Source organism: Ailuropoda melanoleuca, chromosome 4 (genome assembly GCF_002007445.2).
Source record: "Ailuropoda melanoleuca isolate Jingjing chromosome 4, ASM200744v2, whole genome shotgun sequence".
In the NCBI taxonomy this organism is placed as follows: Eukaryota; Metazoa; Chordata; class Mammalia; order Carnivora; family Ursidae; genus Ailuropoda; species Ailuropoda melanoleuca.
This window is the reverse complement of record NC_048221.1, coordinates 45,198,795-45,224,014: the sequence shown is the minus strand read 5'-3', so window position 1 is coordinate 45,224,014 and position 25,220 is coordinate 45,198,795. Positions and strand designations below refer to the sequence as shown.

General features: G+C 43.3%; 1 protein-coding gene across 9 annotated transcripts in view; it reads right to left on the bottom strand.

The window, feature by feature from the left end:
• Positions 1-25,220, bottom strand: part of ITPR1 (inositol 1,4,5-trisphosphate receptor type 1) — a 328,561-nt gene that overhangs the window by 141,165 nt on the left and 162,176 nt on the right. For all 9 annotated transcript variants that reach the window (XR_004624746.1, XM_019800455.2, XM_034658671.1 and 6 more), the window contains 12 exons: positions 24,045-24,232; positions 20,693-20,831; positions 19,953-20,007; positions 17,177-17,342; positions 16,884-17,054; positions 16,341-16,406; positions 15,098-15,235; positions 10,926-11,051; positions 8,673-8,873; positions 6,729-6,980; positions 5,098-5,223; positions 2,594-2,722 (listed from right to left, as the gene is read on the bottom strand). Coding sequence is in view for 8 of the 9 variants with exons in the window: in XM_019800455.2 (XP_019656014.1) it covers positions 2,594-2,722; positions 5,098-5,223; positions 6,729-6,980; positions 8,673-8,873; positions 10,926-11,051; positions 15,098-15,235; positions 16,341-16,406; positions 16,884-17,054; positions 17,177-17,342; positions 19,953-20,007; positions 20,693-20,831; positions 24,045-24,232 (1,757 nt within the window). In the remaining variant the exon portion in view is untranslated. The remainder of the gene's footprint in view (positions 1-2,593; positions 2,723-5,097; positions 5,224-6,728; positions 6,981-8,672; positions 8,874-10,925; positions 11,052-15,097; positions 15,236-16,340; positions 16,407-16,883; positions 17,055-17,176; positions 17,343-19,952; positions 20,008-20,692; positions 20,832-24,044; positions 24,233-25,220) is intronic.

Here is a 25,220-nt window from a genome sequence, read left to right as displayed (position 1 = left end):
AGCTCATTTGACCTCTTGGACTAAAGAACACGGCTGCCCATCACCTTCTACATAAAGTCCTCCCTTTTCTTAGATCCTGAAGCCCCGCTTGCTCCTTGAATCCCAACCTGCGTGCCGTGCCGGAGAAACTGAAGAACCCTCCTCTGGCCTCTTCTGCATCTTGTATTTAACTATTCGTGCTCCGCCCAGTCCCCTCTAGCGAACCGCTTCATTCTCCGGGCCACTACTTCCATCAGCGAATGTTTATATTTGCATTCCACTGCTCCACTGTCCTGAGTCTCACAGGTGCATTTACTTATTCAATGAGTTAGCAACTAGCAGGTTCCAAGCACAAAGTGAGGCACAGGGACAGAGCAGTATCGCAGACAACCGTGCACCGAAGGCATAACCACACCCTTCTTACGGTAGCTTACAGTCTAGCAGGGAAAAGCACAACCGCCTATTTACTGAGCACCTTCTATGTGCCAGGCATTATGCTAAATGTTTCATAAACAGTATTGTGAGTGCTCACAATAACCTGCAAGGTTGATACTACAACCCTGTTTCAAATGTAAGCATAGAGGTTCTGAAGTTCAGTGACCAAGGCAAGTTCACAGAGCTGGTAAGGGGCAGAGTGAGGATTTGAAACCAGCTTTATCCTGCTCTAAAGCCTCCAAAATTCTGTTCTTCCTCCCTGGATCCCACTGGTCTAGTTGCTTCCTGGACATTCCACTGGCAACATAAATGCAACACAGCCAAACCCAAGTTCACCATTTTCCTTCCTCCCATGTTTGGGTTGAATGAAAGGAAGGAAGGAAACAAACAAACAAACAAGGAAGGAAGCCAGGAAGGAGGTAAAAATCTAGCTGGGGAAATGAGGCATACGCTTTTCAGCATATAAACAAAATAAAACAGGCTATGAGAGCTCCAAAAATAGTATTCCTTGAAAACAAATGCTCTAGAAATTCATAAGCTACCCCTTAAAAAACAAAGCTAAAACCACTTTGGACTTTGTATTCTAAGTATATATAGACAACCTGGGTCTCGCTAGGAACTTGGAACATTTATATTGAAGATTCATCTCTCTGACAATTCTGGCTTCTTAGGTGGTCCAAAAATTGGCTTCAGAGTAAGGCAATATGAGGAGAGAGGAGTGACCAAGACGGAAAACCAAAACCCAAGTTCCTGTTTAATGGTTTTCCAATTAATTTGATTGATTTACTTTGACATTTCGGCTTTGCAATACTGTTTCATAATCTATAAGAATATGGGCATTGCTGTGGTGATTGTCACTTTAAATTACAAAAGAAGCAAGTCCAATTTTAGTAACCAAAGCAGCTCTCCTAGCTGGCTCTCCACGGGAAAAGCACTTGGTGAAGGAGCACTTTCTGGTCTCTAGAAACTCAAGTGCTTGGGATCTAACCAGTTTCTGCTCCCCAATTACTCAAGAATACATACAGACATTTGAAAGGCAGCCTTCTAACTTTGTGATACTTTAGCTTAACTTCCAGCTTTCATCGTTATTTCTAACTAAACAGAAGTGCCAAGGAAAGTATCTCACTAAAAACTCCATAATTCAAGTTTTTGAGTCAGAAAGAAGTAGGCTGAAATCATGGTTATGCCACCTAATGGCTGTGACCCTACTGAGGATTGTAATTAAACTTTCTGAGCCTCAGTTTCCTCAGCTGCAAAATGGGAATAGTATCATCTACCTCACAGGCTGTATTAGGCTTTTATGAACTCTTTGCATGTTAATGAAATAGAACAGTATGTAACTAACACACCAGGGAGTATTATACTGACCATGAATCACCCTTCCCTTGGAGAATTTACCTTCGTTAGGATTATCTTTTGTGGCCCAACAACCCTGGGCCACCCATCAACCCCAGGACAGCCTCTACCTCTTTCCATGACAAGGAGAGTTAATATTTCTCTTCTGACCACTGGAGACCAAGACCAGCTTTCACCCTCCAGTAAGACTCCCACAGCAGTTGACCCAGACATAAGTTATCAAAAGAAGAATGAGCTTTTCCACGTCAAAGAATGACATCATCTCCCAGATCCACGGATTCCTACCTTCGAAACTGGGAGTACAGTGGGAATCCCGCTGCAGGCCGCTGCAGCGCTCAGTCCCAGCAGCACCACGCACGGAGGCGAGCACATACCCGTGGAACCGGGCCACACGGCAGCCCCGCCGCCACGGCTGAACGACTTCTCACGCTAGCCCCGCGCCACCTCGGGGGAACTCTAGGCTCACACTTGGGAGTTAGAATTGAGATCTCCAAATGCATTTTTAAAAAGTGCTAATAACATGCTAGCACCTGTCTGAAAGCTGCTTCTCCTTCTTCTAAGATTGGAGGAGAGGAATCAGTAAGATTGAAAGGGGAGGAAAAGGCATCTTAACGAGAAAAAAATCAACAACCAATAGAATCATCTGGGGTAGAAAAACATTCTCAGGTGCTTCTTTAGCCAAAGGACCCTCCAGAGAAAGAAAAGCATCTTGTCTGAACGCCTTGCAGAATGGCTCACGTACAGCTGCTCACTGCCAAACCCGGCCAACGGCCACTGCCCAAGTGCAGCGTGAATGCCCTGCGCCTGCGTCTGTGTTCCTTACCTGCAGCGTCGTGCTCTGGTCTGAGAAGGGAGAACTGAAGAAGGTAGTAACGATACTCATGACAATTTCAGTAACGTACTTCTCCAAAATTGAGTCTGCGTGTTTCCTGTCACTGGTGTTGTTACAGGCCTGCAAGGCAATTGAATGTTTCAGACATGACACCAAAACCTGCAGGTCAGTTGTAGGACTAAGAAATCTGTGAGCACTCCTGCTGATTACCCCCTTAACAAATGAAAGGTAAAGGCTTGCATGTCAATATTTCTCCCTCTCAGAAGTTACAATAATTATAATAGCAACAACAATAAATCATGCAGAAGGAGGAGCTGATCAACTTGGATATCACATGTAGACGTGCAAAACATTAAAACCAGGATGGGACCTACAGGACTATTGTTTCCAAACTCCTAGCCATCTGTGGCAAATCTAAAACCTTAAAAGGCAGCAAAAGGCATAGTAACTACACTTGTCTATACTTTCCCCTAAAAGTAAACTATCCTCCTGGTTAAGCCATTCATCTGTTGTAGGCCATGGTTTCCTAATCCATACAATCAAGAGAATCAAATACACCAGTGAGGTCCATTGTCCGTGATATTCTCTAAATCTACAACACTCTCTCATTCAATAAAAACGTTAATAGAGAGTTGTCAAATCCCTATGTTGTACAGCGGAACTGATGTAACATTGTATGCCAACTATACTTCAACTTTTAAAAGTTAGTGACACGCAATGCTGTTGAAAGTAGTGGGCTGTGAGTCAGAGTCATGGACTCTAAGTTTTGTTTTGTTTTTTCTTCTTAAAGATTTTTTATTTATTTGACAGAGATACAGCGAGAGAGGGAACACAAGCAGGGGAAGTGGGAGAGGAAGAAGCAGGCTCCCAGTGGAACAGGGAGCCCGATGTGGCGCTCGATCCCAGGACCCTGGGATCATGACCTGAGCCGAAGGCAGATGCTTAATGACAGAGCCACCCAGGCGCCCCCATGGACTCTAAGTTTTGGGGTGAGGAGAGACTTCAGATTTTAATTGCATTCTACTTAATTTTGCGCTAAAATAAGACTAGACATTTAGAGGGAAAGGTTTAGAAAATACTTTTTTAAAAATCAAGTTTTTATTACCAAATTCATTAGTCCTACAGTTTGAGACATTAACATTGCTTATCATAAAAATTTATGAAGGGCAAAAAAGAATCAAGTTTTATTAACTAACCACCATGTTCTAAGCTTAATGCTGAGCAGTTTGTAGACAAATTCAAAGAATGAAATTAGCAACTGATTTTACATTTCTGAATAATGTAATGTAAAGGTCAGCAAAGTTAAGGGTTGGTGGCTGCTTTTATAAATAAAGTTTTATTGGAATGCAGCCATGCCCACATGATTACATATTGTCATGGTTGCTTTCAAACTACCAGGGCAGAGTTGAATAGTTGTGACAGAGACAAGATGGCCCACAAAGCTGAACAAAGTTAATATCTGGTCCTTTACAGAAAACTTTGCTTAGCCCCCATTAAAAAAAAGAAAACACAAAACAAAGCAGGGATGCCTGGGTGGATCGGTCAGTTAAGCCTCTGACTCTTGATCTCAGCTTAGGTCATGAGTTCAAGTCCCACATTGGGCTCCACACTGGGTGTAGAGCCTACTTAAAAAAAATAAGACAAAATAAAATAAAAATAAAACAGGTCTTCCATCCCAATCTCTAAAAAAACCCTAGATTTATGGGATTAAAAGATTAGGAGGAATTTGAGATTTAAAAAACATATATATGTCTGTGATACCAATACCTGAGTATTATTAAATAAACTAGATTAGGAAGAAAACAAGTTCTTGTAGGTTCCTTGTCTTACACTGGTGACTGTACCATCAAGCAGACATTATCACAGTCTAGGACTCTACAATTCACGTTTCTTTTTAACACGTTTCCAAAATTAATATTCATTTTACAATTATTCTCTCTTGGTTACTGGCACCCCTCCCCCAAATCCACCACCACAAAACTCCTAGTGGATCTATGGTGTGCCCTGTTAGGTGGTAAGTCTTGCAGCCTTAGGATCAATGGTAAGCTTGAAGCAAAACTGAATCAAGAGTATGAAGCCCAGCCCAACGGCTGGGTTAGGAAAGCAGATGCAAACACCAGACTGAAGGAGATTTGAAATGCTTAAGCTCAGGAAGGTGTCCTTCAAGGAGAAATACCATCAAGGAAAAGAAAACTTTTAAATGTGATTTTAATATGTCTCAGATTATTATTCACAGATCAATCCATAAAGGATGAAATGAAAAACAGAAATAATCCATCTTCCCTGACACATGATGTATAAATCTATTCTCATCTGGGAGTAAAAGGTAGAAAGAAATGAGACACATGCGAGGATAAGAGCCATATTTGCCTCCCTGTGCCGCACATTAACAAGTTGAAATTATGCAGATATTTCCCTTATTCCTGCATAAAGATGTCCAGACACACACGTACATACACACTTCCACTCGACCGCTCAGTTCCAGAAAGCCTTACCCTGCAGATGTCCACAAGGAAATTCTCAAACAATTTCCACATATGATTGCTGGTGTAAATCTCCTTCATTTCCACCTCAGTATCCACATAGCAGTGATTGAGGAAGTTAATGTATGCAATTTTAACCTGAGGACAGAAACAGACTTTTCTGAAAAACCGATTTGGTATACATGGAATAAGAGAAATGAAAACCAAAACTATGTCAGAACATGATTTTCGGGGCGCCTGGGTGGCACAGCGGTTAAGCGTCTGCCTTTGGCTCAGGGCGTGATCCCGGCGTTACGGGATCGAGCCCCACATCAGGCTCTTCTGCTATGAGCCTGTTTCTTCCTCTCCCACTTCCCCTGCTTGTGTTCCCTCTCTCGCTGGCTGTCTCTATCTCTGTCAAATAAATAAATAAAATCTTTAAAAAAAAAAAAAAAGAACATGATTTTCACCTATCAGATGAATGAGTCCAAAAGTCTGAGAAAGTGCTGTGTGGACAAGGCTGTGAGAAAAATGCAATCTTGTCTCTTCCTCCTTCGTTAGAATCACCAGTTAGTATTGTCTTATTATATTCACATAAGCCAGTTGCACAGCCATGCAGGGCAGTTACAGTACATCCGTACAATAAAATTTTTATATAACTATAAAAAAGGAATGTGCAATCTCTTTATGGACTGATGTGAAAAGAGGAAAAGTATACCCAGGATGTCACCNGTGTTCCCTTTTTGGTTTAAAAAAAAAAAAAAAAAAAAAAAAAAAAAAGGAGGCAGTTGGGGAATGAAGAATATTTACATATTTACATATGTTCTTGTACATTGTCTAGAATTCTGACTTTTTGTGGAGTGGGAGGGGACAGATTAGGAGGCTTCTCATAGTTTACTCCTTTACAGTCTTTGCTATTTGAACTTTTCAAAATGTATTAACTTTTCAAAAAAATCGTCTAAAAACATAATAGTATATATATGTGATACATACTACATATGCTATATAAAAAATATGTATATTTAGTTAAGATATAAATAGTATGTATTCTAAAAATACAAAGGCAAACTATATTCCAAATGACCCACTGTTTTTGTTGTTGTTTTTGTTACTAGCCAACATATCTGAACAAGAAAACAGGCAGCTTGGAAGGAATCATTTCCAAAATCTTACAGGTATTTACTATGGGTGGTGGAATTACAGATTATTTTGATTTGCCTACTGCTTGCCTGTAGTTCCTCAGTATTTTATAATTGTCATTCATTATTTTTACAATGCAAATTCTCATTTTAAAGAATAAACTTGCAGAACAGGTCTTACGTGCACATGAACCTTATCTCAACCCATTCCATCTCAGTTTTCAGACATTCATTCAAAGGAAATTCAAAAGCCCTCTTTGCCCAACAGTCTGAATTATTAGTTTCCAAGAATGAAGCATAGCAGCAGATTTCCAAGGTTCTCAAGGAGAGAGCAGTTAAGACTAACACTGTCCCCCCCGCCCCCCGCCGACGATCTTCATGCACAAAATCGGCATTTGAGAAAATGTTTCCACCAACTGAGATCTCACTGTGAAATGAGCTGCAGGTCTCAGCACTGTGAGGTCTCCTGTGGGCTGGCCACAACTCCACACGCCACGTGCAGAGGCATGAGAAAGGCTCGCTCACCTCGGGGATGCAGTCCTCGTGGGTCACGACGCGGACAATGTCATCCAGTGGGAGCAGAGAGTTGCACTTTATCTCTGTGTAGACGTTCTTGCCCTCAGTGCACACGGCCAAGAGCTCCACCAGGTGGATGTGGTACATGAGAGGGCTGTTCTCGTCCATCCGGTCCCGCTCTGACCTCATCATTTGGATCAGGGTCTGGAAAGAGGCTCTGTCGTTGTAGAACACTAGGACGTCCTCTCCCGAATTAACCAGCTATAAAAAGAACAGGGCTTGTTTATATTACAAGCTTGCGGAGGTGGGGACACCATTTAAAAAATATCTACTGACAGAGAAAGAGAGATGTTCTGTCAGCATTTGCTTTCCAAAACCAGTCTCACCTATATTACTAAATTCATCTAAATTTCATTCATTTCTATTAATCAACAACTGAAAATCTTCAGCAGAATTTTAATCGACAGATACAGGGGTATCTCAGTGGCCTTAATAAACTATCAAGGGAAGAGAAAGTCTGCAGACCAACATTCATGTATCAAGTGGAAATGTAGATTGCAAGCTTGCACTTGGATTTCCAAACCTAATATGTAGGCTATGATTTTTCTTTTTAAAAATGTTTCCATTTTTTTATGCTTGAAAAGTATAAAAGAGGGGATACCCTCTTACAACTCTTTCACATACTGCCTTCTCTCTTCAAAATTACCAATTATCCACTTCTCACTAAGATACGCCTTCCTTTCAATACTCGTCAAAAAATCAAGGCATTCCTACTTATAACTTGTCTCCAGGACAGTGTGGGACTTCTCATAAATCTACTTAAGAGTAAATCAGTTTTAGCCACTGCAAGAAATACAGAAGAGCCAAAAAGGGATGGCACAGAAGTCAAAATAAATATAGTCAATAATATTTGCATAATAACATCTCAGCTTTATAAGCTCTAATTAGGTGCCAGATACCATGATAAACACCCCACGAGGATTACCTAACCTCACTGTGCCTCAGTTATGATTGTAAAACTGAGGACAAAGATGATACCTAACTCATGATGCTGTGTCATGTAGATTAAATAAATGATTATATGTAAATTGCTTAGAACCGTGACTAGGGTATGGCAGGCTTCCGATAAATGTTAGCTATTATTGTCACCATTATTTCACTGAGTCGGCATGTCAGCTTCTCAGCGGAATACCACGGTGCCTTCATTTTATAGGAAGGCACGCTGAGGGTTGGGGAAGTCATCAGGTCACACTGCCTGTAAAGTAGCGTAGCCTACATTCACAGCCCAGGAAGTCAATTCTTTCAATTACACGACACTACCTTCCGCTGGAATCCTATGTTTTTTATTAGATGGGATTATAAATCCAAGTGTTAGGTGGATTTACTTGAGGTTTCATTTTTTCAACAGATGGAAAGATTCAACTGAGTAGATTTGAATCACAGGTGTGGTAGAGGGCCTTCCTGGTCAGACAGCATCCCATGGGGGCACTGACTTCCCACAGAGAACCCAGTGGGCCTTTGCCCCAGTTCCACTGACCAGCTTCTTCCCATGAATCAGCAAGCAACAATTTTTCTAGCTAGTTAAGTGAATAATTAAGGAAAAGGTCATATAATCCACAGGAAGGTAGGCTGTTCTGGCTCACTAGTTTCTATCTACACTTAATCTCTATTCATTGTAATTTGGGGTCAATATTCCTATTTTTTCCCCCCTCTCAGAAGAATCTGAGCCAAACTGCCTTAAAATAAATAGATTCACTGCTATGAAAAATCTGATCAGACTCTCACCTATATATACAATTTAAGCTCACACACACACTCTCTCTCACACAAGCCACAATTCGTTTTGTTTGTTTATGTGGCTCCAGGAGAAGGTGTCAGTTCGTACAGTTAGCAATAATTTAAAAATTTGTATGGAACACGAGATGAAGGTATATAGAAATAAACAGCTGTCACCTCAGCCATGACCATGTCTTGGCACTTTTTGATGAATTTCCCTTCTGCCTTGACGATTGTCTGTAAGAATTTTATGTACTGGACGTTTCGACCGTGAGTCTCGATGCAGTGAACAAAGTGCTGGACAACCCGCTCATTGATCTCACTGCAGAGCTGGAAATTGTTCATGAAGATGTGCTGCATGGTGACCGCCTCCAGGATCTGGCACAAGAGTGAAGGCAGGAGCACAGGGAAATGGTCAAAAGGCGGCTGGAGCAGAGTACAATGTGAGAAAGAGAGTCTACCAAAGCACGCAGAGAGAAGCATTTAAACCCACGAAGAGCCCTTTCTCCTCTCTCACTTCTGTACTGCCTTCTTTTTCAATCATGATAAACACACGGAAAGGGAAACAAATCACTAGACTTCAGCTCAATGAACTACACAGGAAACCCCAGCACCCAGATCAAGAAACGAAATGCCTCACCACCCACTTTAACTCGTTTTGATTTCTGCAACCACAGATTCCTTTTGCCCACTGTTGAGCCTCATGTACTCTCTCCTGTCTGGTTTCTTTTGCTCAATAGTACATTTGCGGGGCTGTCAACTTGTTGTTGCGTGTATCAGTACTTTGTTCGCGGTCACTGCTATGTATATTTCATGGCACGAATAAACCACAATGTGCTTATCTATTCTATTGCTGATGGGCATTTGGGGGTGTATCTGGTTTTAATGGCAAGTAGTAACACTAGTCTCAGCACAAATAGTGCTGCTCTGAGCATTTCTGAACGTGTCTTCTGCTAAACTTTAATATACTTGCATTTCTGTTGGGTTTACACCCAAGAGTGGAATTGCTGTGTTGCGAAGTATAAACATTTGGCTTGAGAAAGTACTTGCCAACAGCTTTCAAAAGATGTTAACAACTTTCATTCTACACTAGAGCTTTTCCATACCCTTGCTGATTTACAGTGTTGTTGGTCTCTCTGGTTTTAGTCATACTTTGTTGTGCAAATCTTATTTAATTTATACTTCTTTGATGATCACCTTGTCCCATTTACTGGCTGCCTGGATTTCTTCTATGGATGATTTCATCTTAATTTTTTTTTTTGCCCATTTTTAAAAGTGGGTTGTCCTTTTCATTACTGGCTTTTTTGAGTTATATATTCTGGATAGGAGTTCTTTATTGGACACATGCAATGCAAATGTCCTCTCCTCCTCTTTGGTTTACTTCTGGGTGATCTTAATGATGTCATTTAGTGAATAGAAGTTTTTAAAGAAGTCTGGTTTATTGATATTTTCCTTTATAATTAGTCCTGTTTGTATACTGTGTAAGAAAACTTTGCTTTCCACTAGGTCATTAAGATATTTTCACGTTATCTTCTAGAAGATTTATTTTCTATTTTTTACCCAGAGTTATTAAGTGATTAAGTTTTATGGTTGGTGTGAGGTAGGTGGCTTTAAACTTTTTATCTTTTGTCTTTTCCTTCCCCATACAAATAACAAAGAGGGAGTATTACCCCTTAGCCTATCAACCCTTCTCCTCCAAAGCTCTAGTGGACTAATGAATGTGTGAGTGTGCGTGTATTTACAAGGATGTCCTTTGTAGAATTATTTACAAAACCAACAATTAGACATCGCCTAGATGTCTACTAATATGAGAATGGTTTTTAAAAAGTTACAGCCATACTATGGAACACCATGTAGCCGTCACAAATTCTCATCAAAAGAGCAAAAACTTTATATATCTGTGACTTGCAAAGACAGCCATAATGCATTAAGTGAAAAAAGCATAATGTAAAATAAAGTGTAGAGTATGTCACCATTTTTCTTTAAAAAAAAATACAGAATACATACTTTGAAAACATATCTGACAAACTAAAATATAACAGTTATGTTTTATATGAATATATATTTGTATGTATCTAATGTATTATATATTATATTATGTACACAGAAAACTTTACGCATGACCTCAGGAGGATGTGGCTGGAGAGTGAGAATCAGCAACTCTCTAGGGCTAAAATAGGATGTAATAAAGAATGTTAAGAAAAAATATAAATATATCTTACCTTGCCCTACTACCTCCTCCCTTTCCCCGCCTTCTCCTCTAAAATGATGGGGAGTATTTACGTCCTCCTGAGAGTTGGTCCTACTGCTCCCCTTGGAATGAATGTTGCATGATAAGTCCCCGTGGTCACAACAGCAAAAGAACAAGCTGTTCCTCTTACTGCTTCATGCCCTCCCCTCACAGAGTTCCAGATAGGCTTGAAGTCTTACCCCTGGGTTGAGAAACAGGTTTATATGCTTGTGTAGCAAGGCTTGATTCTGCTGGTTGCCTGCACAGAAATTCTGCAGGAATTCATGAGCCAGCCTCATTATCTCCTGCATCTTGGTATCTTCAGCCTGTGTGGGTGGAGGTAGATGAAAAATAGGTTGAAACCAGGGCTATGCTGTGGACAAGAGAAGGTCAACAGGTGACAGCACCTATCTCTAGGCCAGGAGACCCAGTTCTATGACACGTCCATCACCTGCCTAGTGGGGTTCTGGAGGTGCTTGCTGAGGGCCTGTCGTGTGAAAATACTGGGGTGCTATATTGCTGACACTGCAAAGAAGTCAGTAAGTTATTCAATTGTCTTATATTCTCTTCCACTAGCTGTGGGCAGATACAAAAAGAATTTATTCGGGAAAAATGCAATACAGAGTAGAAGCTGAGAGGAAGCCTCTGGATTCCCCTTTCTACCAATGGCCCAAATTTCTGAACCCCCCATTTCTGAGAACAGAGTGACAGCAGAGCAGAGGCTGACTGCATCACTGGTGCTGAGCCCACACCCCCCAGCTCTCGGGCTCACCTTTTTTTTAATCTGCCTAACGTATGTATACATTAGCTTTTGGCAGGAGATAACATGTTAGAGTAGAAATCTCTTTATTTTTTTTATTTTTATTTATTTTTTATTTTTTTTTAAGATTTTTTATTTATTCATTCAACAGAGAGAGAGAGAGAGAGAGACAGTCAGCGAGAGAGGGAACACAAGCAGAGGGAGCAGGAGAGGAAGAAGCAGGCTCCCAGCGGAAGAGCCTGACATGGGGCTTGATCCCAGAACGCCGGGATCACGCCCTGAGCCAAAGGCAGACGCTTAACGTCTGAGACACCCAGGCGCCCCTTTACTTTTATTTTTTAATAAATTTTTTTATTATATTATGTTAGTCACCATACAGCACATCCCTAGTTTTTGATGTAAAGTTCCATAATTCATAACTTGCATATAACACCCACTGCACCATGCAATACGTGCCCTCCTTAATACCCATCACCAGCCTATCCCATTCCTCCACCCCCCTCCCCTCTGAAGCCCAGTTTCCCAGAGTCCATAGTCTCTCATGCTTCATTCCCCCTTCTGTTTACCCCCCCTTTCTTCTTCCCTTTCTTCTCCTACTGATCTTCCTACTTCTTATGTTCCATAAATGAGTGATCTCTTTAGATTATAAATTTGGGCAAATATACCTGCTGCAATCCTTTTCTTGTCACCTCAGCCTCAGCATTTAACCCAAAAGTTAGTTTTCCCATCTGCAAAATGGGAATAATACCTGCCCCAGGCATTTGACACAGCTGGTTATGTGACTCTCATTTCCTACAGTAAAAACACATACTGAGTGTTTGTACAGTGTTAGATGCCCTATGAGAAGACAGTTGATTAAACCCTACTGCCATTTTACCCAATTCTAAACAAACAAACCTTTAATACACTAAAAATGAAAGGAGAATGAAATGGAAGCATCTCTCCTATTCGTTTAGCCCCCGGTAACCTCCCTAAGTCTTCTCACTTATATCACCTCTTTTCAGAGGCCAGACAGCCTAGCAGTTAGGAAGCCAGGCCCCGAAACCTGACTGCTTAGTTCTTATGCCAGATCTACCACTCAGTAGCTGTGTGACGTCAGGCAAGTTATTTAACCGTGCAGGGCCTCCGTCTCCTCATCTGCAAAATGGAGGTAATGCACACTTCATATGGTTGTCATGAAGATTAAGTGACAAAATCCATGTCCAGTGCTTAGATAGTTATCACATAATCAACGTTACCTACTGGCTCTGGTCTAGACCAAGGGTCAGACAGATACTTTAGGCTTTGTGGGTAAAAAAACAAAAGAGAGGGGGCGCCTGGGTGGCTCAGCCGTTAAGCATCTGCCTTCGGCTCAGGTCATGATCCCAGGGTCCTGGGATCGAACCCCGCATTGGGCTCCCTGCTCGGCGGGAAGCCTGCTTCTTCCTCTCCCACTCCCCCTGCTTGTGTTCCCTCTCTCACTGGCTGGCTGTCTCTCTGTCAAATAAATAAATAAAATCTTAAAAAAAAAAAAGCAAAAGAGAGGACATTATGCAGGTACCACTAAGAATGTAACTGTTTAAAAATGGAACAATCATTCTTAGCTAATATGCTAATAAAAACAGGTGGTAGGCTGGATTTGGTTCATGTCTGCAGTTTGCTCACCCTGGTCTAGATAATAATCCTGGGAGAAAACAGGACACATCTGTCAGAACAGCTAACAGAAGGAATCTGGGCTACCAGTCCTAACAATCAAACACGGATGAGTACACTAATAGCAAATCCCCATACAACAGAGTATTACATTTGTCTCCCATTAACAGAGAAAGTGGCACGCCTTCCAGTTCTAATAAATCAGAGGCCTTGGGACAGAGAGACACTGCTGGGTGACAACGGTAATCTCAAACAGTTCTGCACTCCTTCACTTCTTCAGCTAAAAGAATCTGCTGGGCTCATAGAAACTAAAGACTTTATTGTTTGAAATGGATTTTTATAAGATAGGTCAGCTTTAAAGACATCACATAGGGGCGCCTGGGTGGCTCTGTCGTTAAGTGTCTGCCTTTGGCTCAGGGCGTGATCCCCACATTCTGGGATTGAGTCCCACATCAGGCTCCTCTGCTGGGAGCCTACTTCTTCCTCTCCCACTCCCCCTGCTTGTGTTCCCTCTCTCACTGGCTGTCTCTCTCTCTGTCAAATAAATAAGTAAAATCTTTTAAAAAAATTAAAAAATAAAAAATAAATAAAAAATAAAGACATCACATAACAAGAGAGTATCTGCAGGAATTCCTCCACTGTTTTCCCACACTAGGACATCTGCACTCATTCAGTAACAGACACACACACACACACACACACACACACACACACACACACACACTCTGCCACCAATTCCAACCACATCAGGTTCCCTATTCGTTACGTTAATACAACTCCACGAAGGCATGTCTTTGTTTAAGGAAACTGGTGATATTATGAGGCAGAGGTAAGGCCAGCAAACTGCTGGTTCTAGCCTAAACGTCAGCCAAGTTTGGATGACATGCACAATTATATTCATTTCAACTTAGTTAAGTCCCTGGCCTAGTAGAGGGATTAAGCTTATACTTTATTTGCAGCTATTGAAAGGCTTGACTAGCCGGAATCCCATGGTCCCCACGACTGTGGTGGTGGCCTCTGCCAAAAACTTCCCTGAGCACAGGGCAGCAGGTATGGCACACAAGACCTGGGCTCCACAACTGGGCAGAGCTGGCTCTGCTAGTGCTGCTGGGCCGTGTAGGCAAGGTATTGAACCTCTGGCACCAGCCCTCTCATCTAAAGTGGGGCTACTAAAAGTACGACCTGTCTCATGTGCTGTCTTAGGGATGAAATGAACTAGTGAATGAAAATGAGTGCAGTGCCTGGCCCCCAGCAAGCACGAGCGGTAAGCCTTCTTCAGGCAACTTGTCACCAGCAAGTTTCTCTGGCAGTCACTGGGAAACTCAAGACACAGAAGTCCCTGCCCTGGGACTCTAAACTTCCCGAAACCTCAGTCTCCTCATTTGTCAAGTGGGAACACCATGACAACTGCCCTGGATTTTGGAAGCGAATGGACGCTTTTGCAGATGTCCCGTCAGGCTGCACAGTGCCAGGCGCTATTATCCTACTTCCCTAAATTTTATCACTGTCAATGACAAACGCTGGGACAGACAGTGTCACTTCTAATGACCGAAAAGAGGACTTAGAGCCAAGTATATGATAGATCCAAATACTTGGCCAGATGTCAGCACACTACGGAGGACCTCCAAAGTGGGCGTTCCCGCGTGCGTTTAGTAACCTGTAGGGCTTACACTGCCTGAGGGTATTAGCAGAGGCCACTGTCGAGCACAAGCCCATGGCAGACAGAGCTCCGTCTATCCAACCTTGGCATCCAGCGTGGCGTGGGAGCAAGGCGAGAACCCATGGACTCTTGCTTAGAATTTTAAAACTGGAGGCAGGTTACGGGTGATTCGATTTTATGACGCTCTGTCTGTTTCATACGAGCGACCTACAAGTGCCTTGTATTCACGGTCATCCATCAGCTTCATGTCTTCACCGACGATACCAAACGGAAAGGTTTAGGGGAGCAGCAGCCACGGGGGGGAGGAGGGACCCGCTCACCTTCTCGTAGGGAATCTGCAGCAGCTCCAGCACCACGGCGTGCGCGCCCATGTTCCGCAGCAGGCGCTGCTGCTGCTTCCTGCTCTTCCTCACGGACGCGCTCTCCTGAACACAGAGCTTGCTCAGCCGAATCAGAATCTGTCCGAAAGAAAGAGCCCAAGTGTGTACCTCTGACCACCACCTCGGCTCCATGCACAGCACGGTGACAACAGCCAATGACGGTGTAGGGACGTGTGAAGTTTGCCGAGAGTCAATCCGACGTGTTCTCACCTCCCTCAGAAGAGGGGGTTGGATGTGCTAATTCACTTGACTGTGGTCACTATTTCACAGTGTATCTATCAAATTATGGCATGTCATGCTTTAGCGAGATTACAATTTTGGGGGCTCAATTATACCTCAATACCGCCAGAAAAATTTTTTTTTGAAAAAAAATGAAAGAAATCAACCTCTGAAAACTAGGAAGCAAAACTGAGAAAAAAAGCGTAGGCGCTGATTGCGGGCAGGGAGGCAGAAGTGATCACAGCATATTAAAACACCCAAAACGAGGGATACTGTAGTATCCTTATGTATTGTCCCTCAAACCGCATCTCCACGTGGCTAAGAACATGCCCTTTCAGAGTGCGCAGTGGACTAGGACTTCAACCGAAAGAGGGATGGTTTCAGAAAGATCTCCTAAAATGTCGAGGCTCAGCATCATTGCCAGGCCCTTGGGAAGAGTCTGCTCTGGGGGTAAAACCCACAAAGCTCCCAATCTCCCAACTCTGAAGCACCTTAGGCAAAGACTTCTAAAGAACTAGAGCCCTCACCGGTGGACACTATGTGCCAGACACTGAGACAGAGCCTTGACAATTGTATCCATTAATCCTTTGGTCAATTATAGACCTTCAGAAATACAGGCGCTACCTGCACTTATAAAAAGTGAGAAAACTGAGGACACACACACAAAAAAAAAAAAAGTGGCAGAAGATGATTCGGGGGCGCCTGGGTGGCACAGCGGTTAAGCGTCTGCCTTCGGCTCAGGGCGTGATCCCGGCGTTACGGGATCGAGCCCCACGTCAGGCTCCTCTGCTATGAGCCTGCTTCTTCCTCTCCCACTCCCCCNTAATCTCTGCGAGCTTCTTTCTCCCAGCGAAACTTTACATGAAGAAAAGAGCTGAAGTGTTTGCACCTTCAACTCGACTCTCACCAACTGTGGCTCCCAGGAGAATTAATAAAGAAGGAAGAAGGCGGGAGGGCCGCTTACCTCTTTTACCACCCTGTAGTTGTAGCTGCTGGTGCTCTCATGCTTTTGTGACTTGTTATTCCCCTCCTAGGAACCAAAGTAAACGTAAGTGTGGTTAGTTTGGCCCTTGGGCAATAGTGTGTTTGCTCGGGTTGGCATCAGCATTTAGGAAACGATGAGAGTTTGGCAGTTTTCCTATAGTCGTGCTGGGTTTCGGCCCAACCCATTCTGATTGACATGGTTCCACTGATGTGGGAGAGAATGGGGGGCCAGCGCGCTGAGAACAGGCTCTTTCCCAGGTGGGTCTGCGAGGGAAGTCGGGTGCTTATCCACTCAATGGTCTATCCCCCACGGTCCAAGGTAACATGGAAGAAGCAGCTAAACTTCCATTTTGCAGCTTATCTCCTAGGAGAATGGCTGTTACTACGGCTACTGAACAAGCAGATCTCTTGAGAATAAAGCTCATCCTACAATCTGCACTTTTACCTAAAACCAGAGGAGGACGTTCCCTTGTTTGAGGAGCCCATCCATCTGCTGCAGTAGCGTGACCTGCATTCCACCCACCTCTGTTTTCTTATGTTCATTTTCACCAGAGGCTCCATCCATGGCCTCGTCAGGGCCCTGCCCTTTGTACACCCAGAGCTCCGACTTTTCTACGATGGATCGCAGCTGATCCAAGTCTTGTTTGATCTGTTTGTAGTTGTCGACATCTTGGCTGGTAACAAGCAGCTGGACCTGAACAAATACAACATGTTAGTGGCCCACGACAGCCTCTTAGAAAGTCGGCACCACCAGCACCACCACACACACACACACACACACACACACACACGCACACGAATGGCACCCCCAGCTACCTGTTTGAAGGCCTGTAGGACCTCCTGCCTCTGACTGAAGTGCCGGAAGAGAAGCTGCAGGGCCCCTGACACCAGGGGTGGATAGTCGTGCATCGTCAAATGCAGCAAGACTCGGAGGAAGGTTCTGCCGCCGTGGTCATCCAAGTCCAGGGGGGTGTTCTCCTCACTGAAGGAGTGCGTGGAAGGGGAAAGGCCAGATGAGCCACGGACGCCCTTCTCTCATACACTCGGACCCAGACACACCCACCAGAGTTCTAACCCTGTAGTTGACCCCAGGGGACTTGAGTATTAATAAGTCCTGTAATAACACAATCTTGCTTTAACTTCTACTATATTGTAAGGTGAAGGGACAATGAAGATCTCACCACTGCCCAATTTTAAAGCATAGTCCCTACCTTCCCACAGTGACAGGACCTGGCTTTTCTATCCAGATTCCCAACTCCTCCCTTTGAGTGTTCTTCTGCTGGGCCTCATCTATGGGTGGAAAACTGCACGCAGTTGTGTTTCTCCTAAACCAGGAGTTTATTTTTTATTTAAGGTGCTGCAATTCAGTGCCTACCAAAGTACCTGTGGTAAAGGACCACTTGCTTTTTCTTTTACTCTACAACTAACTGATGTCTTGGTCTGTCCCAGGTCCCCTGACCACGCATGTGGATGTGGCAGTGTCATGTGGATGTGGCAGTGTCAAGATGCCACAGAAGTGACCCAGTGATCATTCCCATGTTCTGTGCTTCTCATGTCACAAGCTGGTAGCAGGCGGTCTGCACTTCGAGGACTGTGGCCACGAACCATGGAGACGCAGTGTGCTCAAACTGAGGTTCATTAGCCAGCTGTCAGGGGTTATCTCAGTATTATTATCACTGTGTGCCATTTATTTAATGAAAAAATTAATAAGCATGTCCTGGATCAGATGGCAGACCGCTGCATAACTGAGCACCGCCACTCCGTGGTTATGTCAGTGCCTACGTTGTATTTACAATCACATGAATGCCAAATGGTGAGACCTCCATGCGTGCAGGTTAGCAAGAAAAGCACAGAGAGGATTTCACAGGAAAATACTCTATTCATGCTACGTGCTCCAAAAAGCTGTGAAGACAGTGTCACTGCTGTTCAGTGTTAGAAAATGATGGGAAAGTTGAGATCAAAAGAGCACATGGGAGTGTCATCATGCTGAACTCAACAAACTCTGTGTTTCAGAAAAAACATCTTTCATCATAGTAAATAATACGGCTAATTCAAATTTCACAGGTTTTACACTGTAAGCACTGAGGCAGACGGCTAACGTTGGTGGCCCCCCAACAAAAGAGACCTTCCTGGTATAGACATCCTTACGGAGGCCCCTCCCACACTGACACAGGGCTCAGCCATGTGATTTGCTCTGACCAACAGGATATTAGCAACATGATACAAGCAGCGGCTCGATTAGTGTTGTACACTGTTGACCCATCCTGTTGGGATCTTTGCACTTAGAGCCAGTCACCATGCTACAAAGAAGCCTAAGACAGTCACGTGTAGAGAGAAAGGAGGGGAGGGAGAAAGAGAGGTCCCAGCCTTACAGATATTCCTACCAAGGAGCCAGAAATGTGAGTAAAGAACCTGGGATGTGCCAGCCCCAAGAGACTGAACGGTGACCAGCAGATGAGACATCCAGCTTAGCCCCAGTCAACCCACTTAATTGTGAGAGGCAATAAAAGATTAGCTTTTCAAGCCACTAAATATCTGGAGTAGTTTGTTACACAGCAATAGATAATTAAACCAAGTATGTGTATGAAAAGAACTACGTGGGGGCACCTGGGTGGCTCAGTTGGTTAAGCATCTGCCTTTGGTCCAGGTCATGACCCCAGAGTCCCAGCCTTGAGCTCCGTGTCAGACTCCCTACTCAGCGGGGAGTCTGCTTCTCCCTCTCCCGCTCTCTCTCTCAAATAAAGAAAATCTCTAAAAGAAAAGGACAATGAAATAGAGATAATGTAACAGTTGCTAACTAAACACTCAATTCTGTATTAGATAGGCGGTTTAATTCTGCCAGCATAATTCTTCTAGAGCAATTTATGTAATCTTGTGGTTTTTGCCTCTATAAGCCTTCATTCCCTACTGGCAATTCGGAGCGCACTTTAGATTTCCATCAGTTTCCGTCTACTCTGTGTTCCCTGGACTGCAATCCCTAAGACCCCAAATGAATGCTTTTGGTTGCTTTAAAAATAAATAAATAAATATTTCAAAAAGGAGTACGTGCAAGGAGTATTTATATGAGCTTATGGTTACTCGAGTCTTGTAGGTATTTGAGTCTCATAATGTTTTGAGTCAACATTGAGAAATCTGATATTTTAAAAACAGGATCATACATTCATCTAATGTTAGGGACAATGGATGCTTCTTTTGTTGTTGCACGGTCTCTGAAGAGCTCAGGGACAAAAATGGCAGTCCACCAGCAGCAGAAACACATGATCTTGCTAACCTCACTTTGTTTTCAATCCCCTCTTTCTTTCAACCCTATTTTGCACCATTAAAAAAACACCTTTTTAATATGTGTATTTGGGGAAACCTACTTACATTCCTTCCATCCAGGCAGGAAATACATGAACACACACACACACAGAGCCAATTAGTATCATTCTGACCTGAGCACTAAAGGTTACAAAGAGAACCACAAAATAACCTAAACCCAAAGACTAATTGTTTCCTAGAAAAATGAAGGAAAAGCCTTTGAGAGGTACACGAAAGGAAGCTTCCCAATCTCAGAACCACCTACAAAACTGAACACTAAAAATATACTTTCCTTCCTCCAAAGATGCCTTCTGCTTGCTCTTCAATGTGTTCAAAGTCAAGAGTACCTGAAAAGTCAGAGAACATAGCTTCAGATGTAGAAAGGTCTAAAAAAACCAGACTGTTGATGAACTTTCCCAGAAATAGCCTTGTCCTGCCCCTAGGTGAACCTCAAGTCTTCTAGAATCTTATCTTGTAAAGCTGTGGAGCCAAGACAACCCAGATCACACTATCCAGTGGCTCTGGTGTGCACTGCTCCACATTCCTGCCAGTTTTCTACCCACTCACAACCCCCTTAGTGGAGCAGAGTGAGGACCTCATGCCAAGGAAGCTCAGGCCTTGACGGGTGGGATCGTGTCCATCACCACCTTCCCCCGGACCCTTCATCACTATTTCCTGGGCAGGGAAAAACTTCCATCATGAAGAAAAGTTGCTAGTGGACAATACATTTTCTCAGAGGGTTTTGTTTGGTTTTTTTGGCATTTCATGTAGCCACAACACTACAACCCTCAGCTCTCTTATGACTAAGACACTCCACGACGGAAGGAAACAAGCCCTAACCCAGAAGAGATCAAAACTCTTTCAATTATTCCTCTGTTCAAAAAGGTTAACTCCCAGGATTTCGTTCTCAATTACAATAGTCTTCAAAATATTCATATTTTACCCCTTCTGCAGAATGTACTGTTGGAATCCCAGTTTTTATTAGACCCACACCCCATTCTACGGCTGAAATCCCACTGTGGAATCACTAACCTGGTACATTACTTGGCCCCTCTTGGCTGCTGTTTCCGGAGGATGTTTCCGAAGTCTGGGAATTGCTTTCATCAAACTCTCGCTTGAATATACACAGGAGGCAGGAGATCCTATAATCCAACCTCACATTCAAAATAAACTAAAGATTCAAGTGGAAATGGAAACAGATTGGTTACATTAGCATACCACCTGTAACACTTTGCCAAGCCACTGCACTCTAGCTGGGCCTGGTATCTGTTGCATCAATTACCTTAAGCACTAAGTGAGCCAAATATTTGGCTTAGATTTCCACAATTACTTTAACGACAGACTTCCATGGGGGTATATATCAAGTCTGTCCATAGCACCTTAGTTTCTAGTGCAAACTTCAGCATTCCGACAATTAATTTAATAACTGGAACAATAAATCACTCACTCCCTATTCCATCCTCTATAAAACATTACTTCAGCAAGTAGTAAATGCCAATTCTGGGCCCTGAGAAAGGTGAAGTTGGCTGCTTTTAATTTAAAAGAATTAACAGAGGAAAAAAATGTTTTTACTACTAGAAATTAGCTTGGTCCATATTTTTCATTTCAGATGGTTTCCTTTGATTTATATACCAACCCTTGGGCTCCCTCTTCATTCACTTCCAATTTTCCTTTGCCTTCTACTCTGAAGCAAGGTTACTTTTTCCCTGATTACTGCTAGCACAAAAAAAAAAAAAAAAAAAAAAAAAAAAAAATTAACCACTTGGCATTATTTGAGGACCTCACTGACATTCTCCCTTCTATTCTCCCCTCGTCTCTGCCTAGCCCTCTTGGTGACCTTACCCAATCCCAGGGCTGTCACTTCTCCCAGACTGAGACACTACCTTGGCTTACCCTCCAAGCTCTTGGTCTTTGTTTCCTACTGACTACTGGACATCCCATTGGGGGTCTTCCCAGAGTCTCAAACTCAGTATCGTACAAAACAATGTCGGTCCTCCCCGGGTTTTCTCAACCTCAGTCAGTCTCAGGAACATCAACTCCTCCTTCCCTGGTACACACATCTAATCAGAGACGAAGTCCTATTGGTTCCACCTCCACCACCTCTCCTGAATCTCTCCTATCACCTACCCCTGCTCACATTCCCCTTATCTCCTGCCTTGCCATCACCAGATTCACCTCTCAAAGGTGTTTATTCTTACGGCAGTCTCCTGTATAAAAATCTTCAAAGGCTCACTACAGAAAAAATTCCTAACACTTTAGGCACCCAGAGCTCTCTAGAACCTGGCCTGGTCCTCATTTCCAACCTTCTCTCTAACAACTCCCGTTCCACACTCTCTAGGTCTCTGCCCAAGGGGAGTTGCTACTGGCCCATGGGATGTTATGCCCTGGTTCAACATGCTCCAAGTTCAAGGGGACTTCAGGATGTCCCCTTGTTTCTATTCTACAAATCCTGTCCAGGCTTAAAAGAGCAGATGAAATCCTACCTCCTCTGTAAAAACCTTCTCTGGTGCTTACTAAATGAGAGCACATGACCCACCCCTGTGTCCCAGGAGAATACTTTCTTCGGAGTTTCATTTCCTTATTTTCTCATTACACTGTAAGTCTCTTATGGCTATAGTCTCTGTCCAAATCATCTGTGCATTCCTCCTAGTGCCCAGCAAAGTGCCTTACATATGATGGGGGCTCAACAGGTATTTGTTGAAACAATGACTCCACCGACCAACTCTTCTAGGATGATGACATGAGAAGATGTGAAGGTGTGGTCAAGTGTTACACTGCATCACTGCTGATACACAGTCACAACACTAACGTACTTGGGACGCATAAGCCATAGCCTAAGAAGTCCTTCTCAACTTTTGGTTAGGGAAGAATTCAATGAGGTTCCTTCTGAGTCATTCTCTGTGGTCTTAACTATTTGAGGATTCTCGTGAATGCTTTCAAATTATTGATAAAATATGATTTCAGACTCCAAATACAAATTCTTAAGTCTGTAAACATTGATAATCACCTACTACATGTTCTGGGGTTGGCAGCAGGCAACATGAGATAAAAGGGAAAAATGGTAACAGTATTCTTTTCATCAAGGAGCAAAGGATTTTGTTAATGAATAAAAATGACCTACAAGCAGAATGAGGAAAACACAGACTGTCGGGAGATCAGGAGGGTCCTCATACCTAAGACCAATCCCTGTCTCCAGGAGACTGGCTCCCATACCTCCTTTTGCCCATGCAAGGTCTTCACTCCCACAATTATCCTCTCTCTCCTATGTCAACAACTTGTCCCTCCCTAGCTGACAATTCCATTCCACATACACACTTGCTGAATGGTGCACTGGGTGTTATACGCAACTAATGAAGCATCGAACTTTACATCGGAATCCGGGGATGTACTGTATGGTGATTAACATAATATAATAAAAAAAAAAACTCCCAGCTTAAAAAAATATATTACAAAAAAACTTGCAGTGACCAACAATCACCCTTCAGGTACCTCCCCATTTCTCTGTGCATTTTATAGCAAATCCACTCAAAAGAGTTGTTTGTCCTTACTCCATCCGATTCATCTTCTTCCGTTCCCTCTTGAACCCAACCTATTCCAAAACTTGCCAGGTATACTCCCACCTCAGGTTCTTCTCAGTTATTCCCTCTGCCTCAGAGACTTCCTAGATACCCACGTGCTTGCTTCCTCACTTCCTTCGGGTCTCCGATCACGTCGCCTTACTAGAGAGGCCTTGTCTGACAACCCCATCAAAAACAGTATCCCAGATCCCCACCCCCTGGTGGCCTCCAAACCGTCCTGACCCTCCTTTATATTTTAGCGTCCTCAGCACTTGCCACTATCTGACACAGTATACCTGTTGTTCAATATGCCCATGACTCCTACCGAAATGTAGGCGCTTTAGAAGCGGGAATTTAACCTATGTTGTTCAGTGCTGGACCTCCGATGCTTAAAAGTACTTGGCACAGAATCAGTTTCAATAAATATTTGTTGAATAAATGAATGAAAAAGGAAGGGAGGGAGGGAGGCAGGTGCTGCCAAGTTAAAGGAACCTTAAACTAGTTGTGAACAATAAGCAAGGAATCCAGCTTTATGCAGAAGCTTAACTAAGTGAATTAGTTTGGGTGAAGACATAGAGGGCAATGATTATGAAAAACTAAGGTGACCACAGGAAGTTTTGTCATGGCTGGAGGGACAAGGGCACACTGAGAAGGGGTATGAGATGATAGAAGGATGAAGACAGCTGGTTCATACACGGCACTTAATAATGAGCTAAGAATTTATCTCCAGTCTCTCCCCAGAAAGTCTAGGGCTTTATAAAATCAGGGACAAGATCCAAGTGGTAGCCCTGTGAATACATTCCCCTCCACCTCTTGCTGACGGTTACCTGGAGTATTTCAATGATCTTCAACTTGGTGTCCATGACCATGATGTCCTCCTTCTCTGGTTCTGCCTGTTTCACGTTGCCCTCAGGGGCAGCAGCCATGGGAGTCATGGGCAAAAAGCCTCCTCCCCGGAGCACCACCTGGGTCATCAGCTCTCCAACCCCGTGGATGGACCGCATTACGTTACTGCCTAGGAAGGGCCAGGACAGACCTCAGTCATGACAACATTCTGGGAGAGTACTCTCAGGTGCCTGGCAGGGGGCACAGGCTCGAGACATATTATTTAACACGTCCCTGTTCCGACACATTCTCAGGACCCTAGGAACTGGGAAAGGTTAATATGCATCAAAAATTTGGGGACTCAGGAGTAGCGGAAAATACATGGGCTTTGAAACCCCCAAAGGGCATTTCTGTGTATTAATTCACCTGCCAAATTTTCCTGGTCACCTAGCCCACACTTGTTACTATGCACAAAATTAGGGGTCAGGAGTTAAGAAGGCACAAACCGAGAGCTGCTACTAACACCCGAGTACACTGGATTACCTCTGAGGCTCAGTTTCCTCGTCTCTAAAATGAGAATAAAGGCGCTCAGTCAGAGGATGAGGTGGTGAAAAATATGTGAAATGACTGAGCACAGGACCTGACAGACAGCGGGAGGTAAGGAGATGTACTTTTTCTCTTCTAGCTGTAGAGACAAGTTCAACAATTTTCCAGACATGAGTACCTTGCACGTGCCCACACTGACCCTAAAACAGAGTAAAAAGTACACATACAAAGGCAGATTTTCCTAGTCACAGATTGGAAATACAAGTATGGATTTTATTTCATCACATGCTAATATCATCATTAAATGCCTCATAACACATCGAATAGGACATGTGTTCTTCAGAGATAAGCATTCAATTTGTCAGATAACTTTCAAATGCTTTGGCAAAACAGATACACAGACTCCTACATAAATCTAAAGGAAATCGAGCAAAACGTGAATAATCAAGGACCCAAAGTTGTGATCTATAGATGTCTGCTGTGCTGTTCTTTCAGCGTTTTTTTGTTTTTGTTTTTGTTTTTTTTAATGTCCATAATGGGGGCATCTGGGTGACTCAGTCGGTTAAGCATCTGCCTTCAGCTCAGGTCATGATCCCAGGGTCCTGGGATCGAGTCCTGCATCGGGCTCCCTG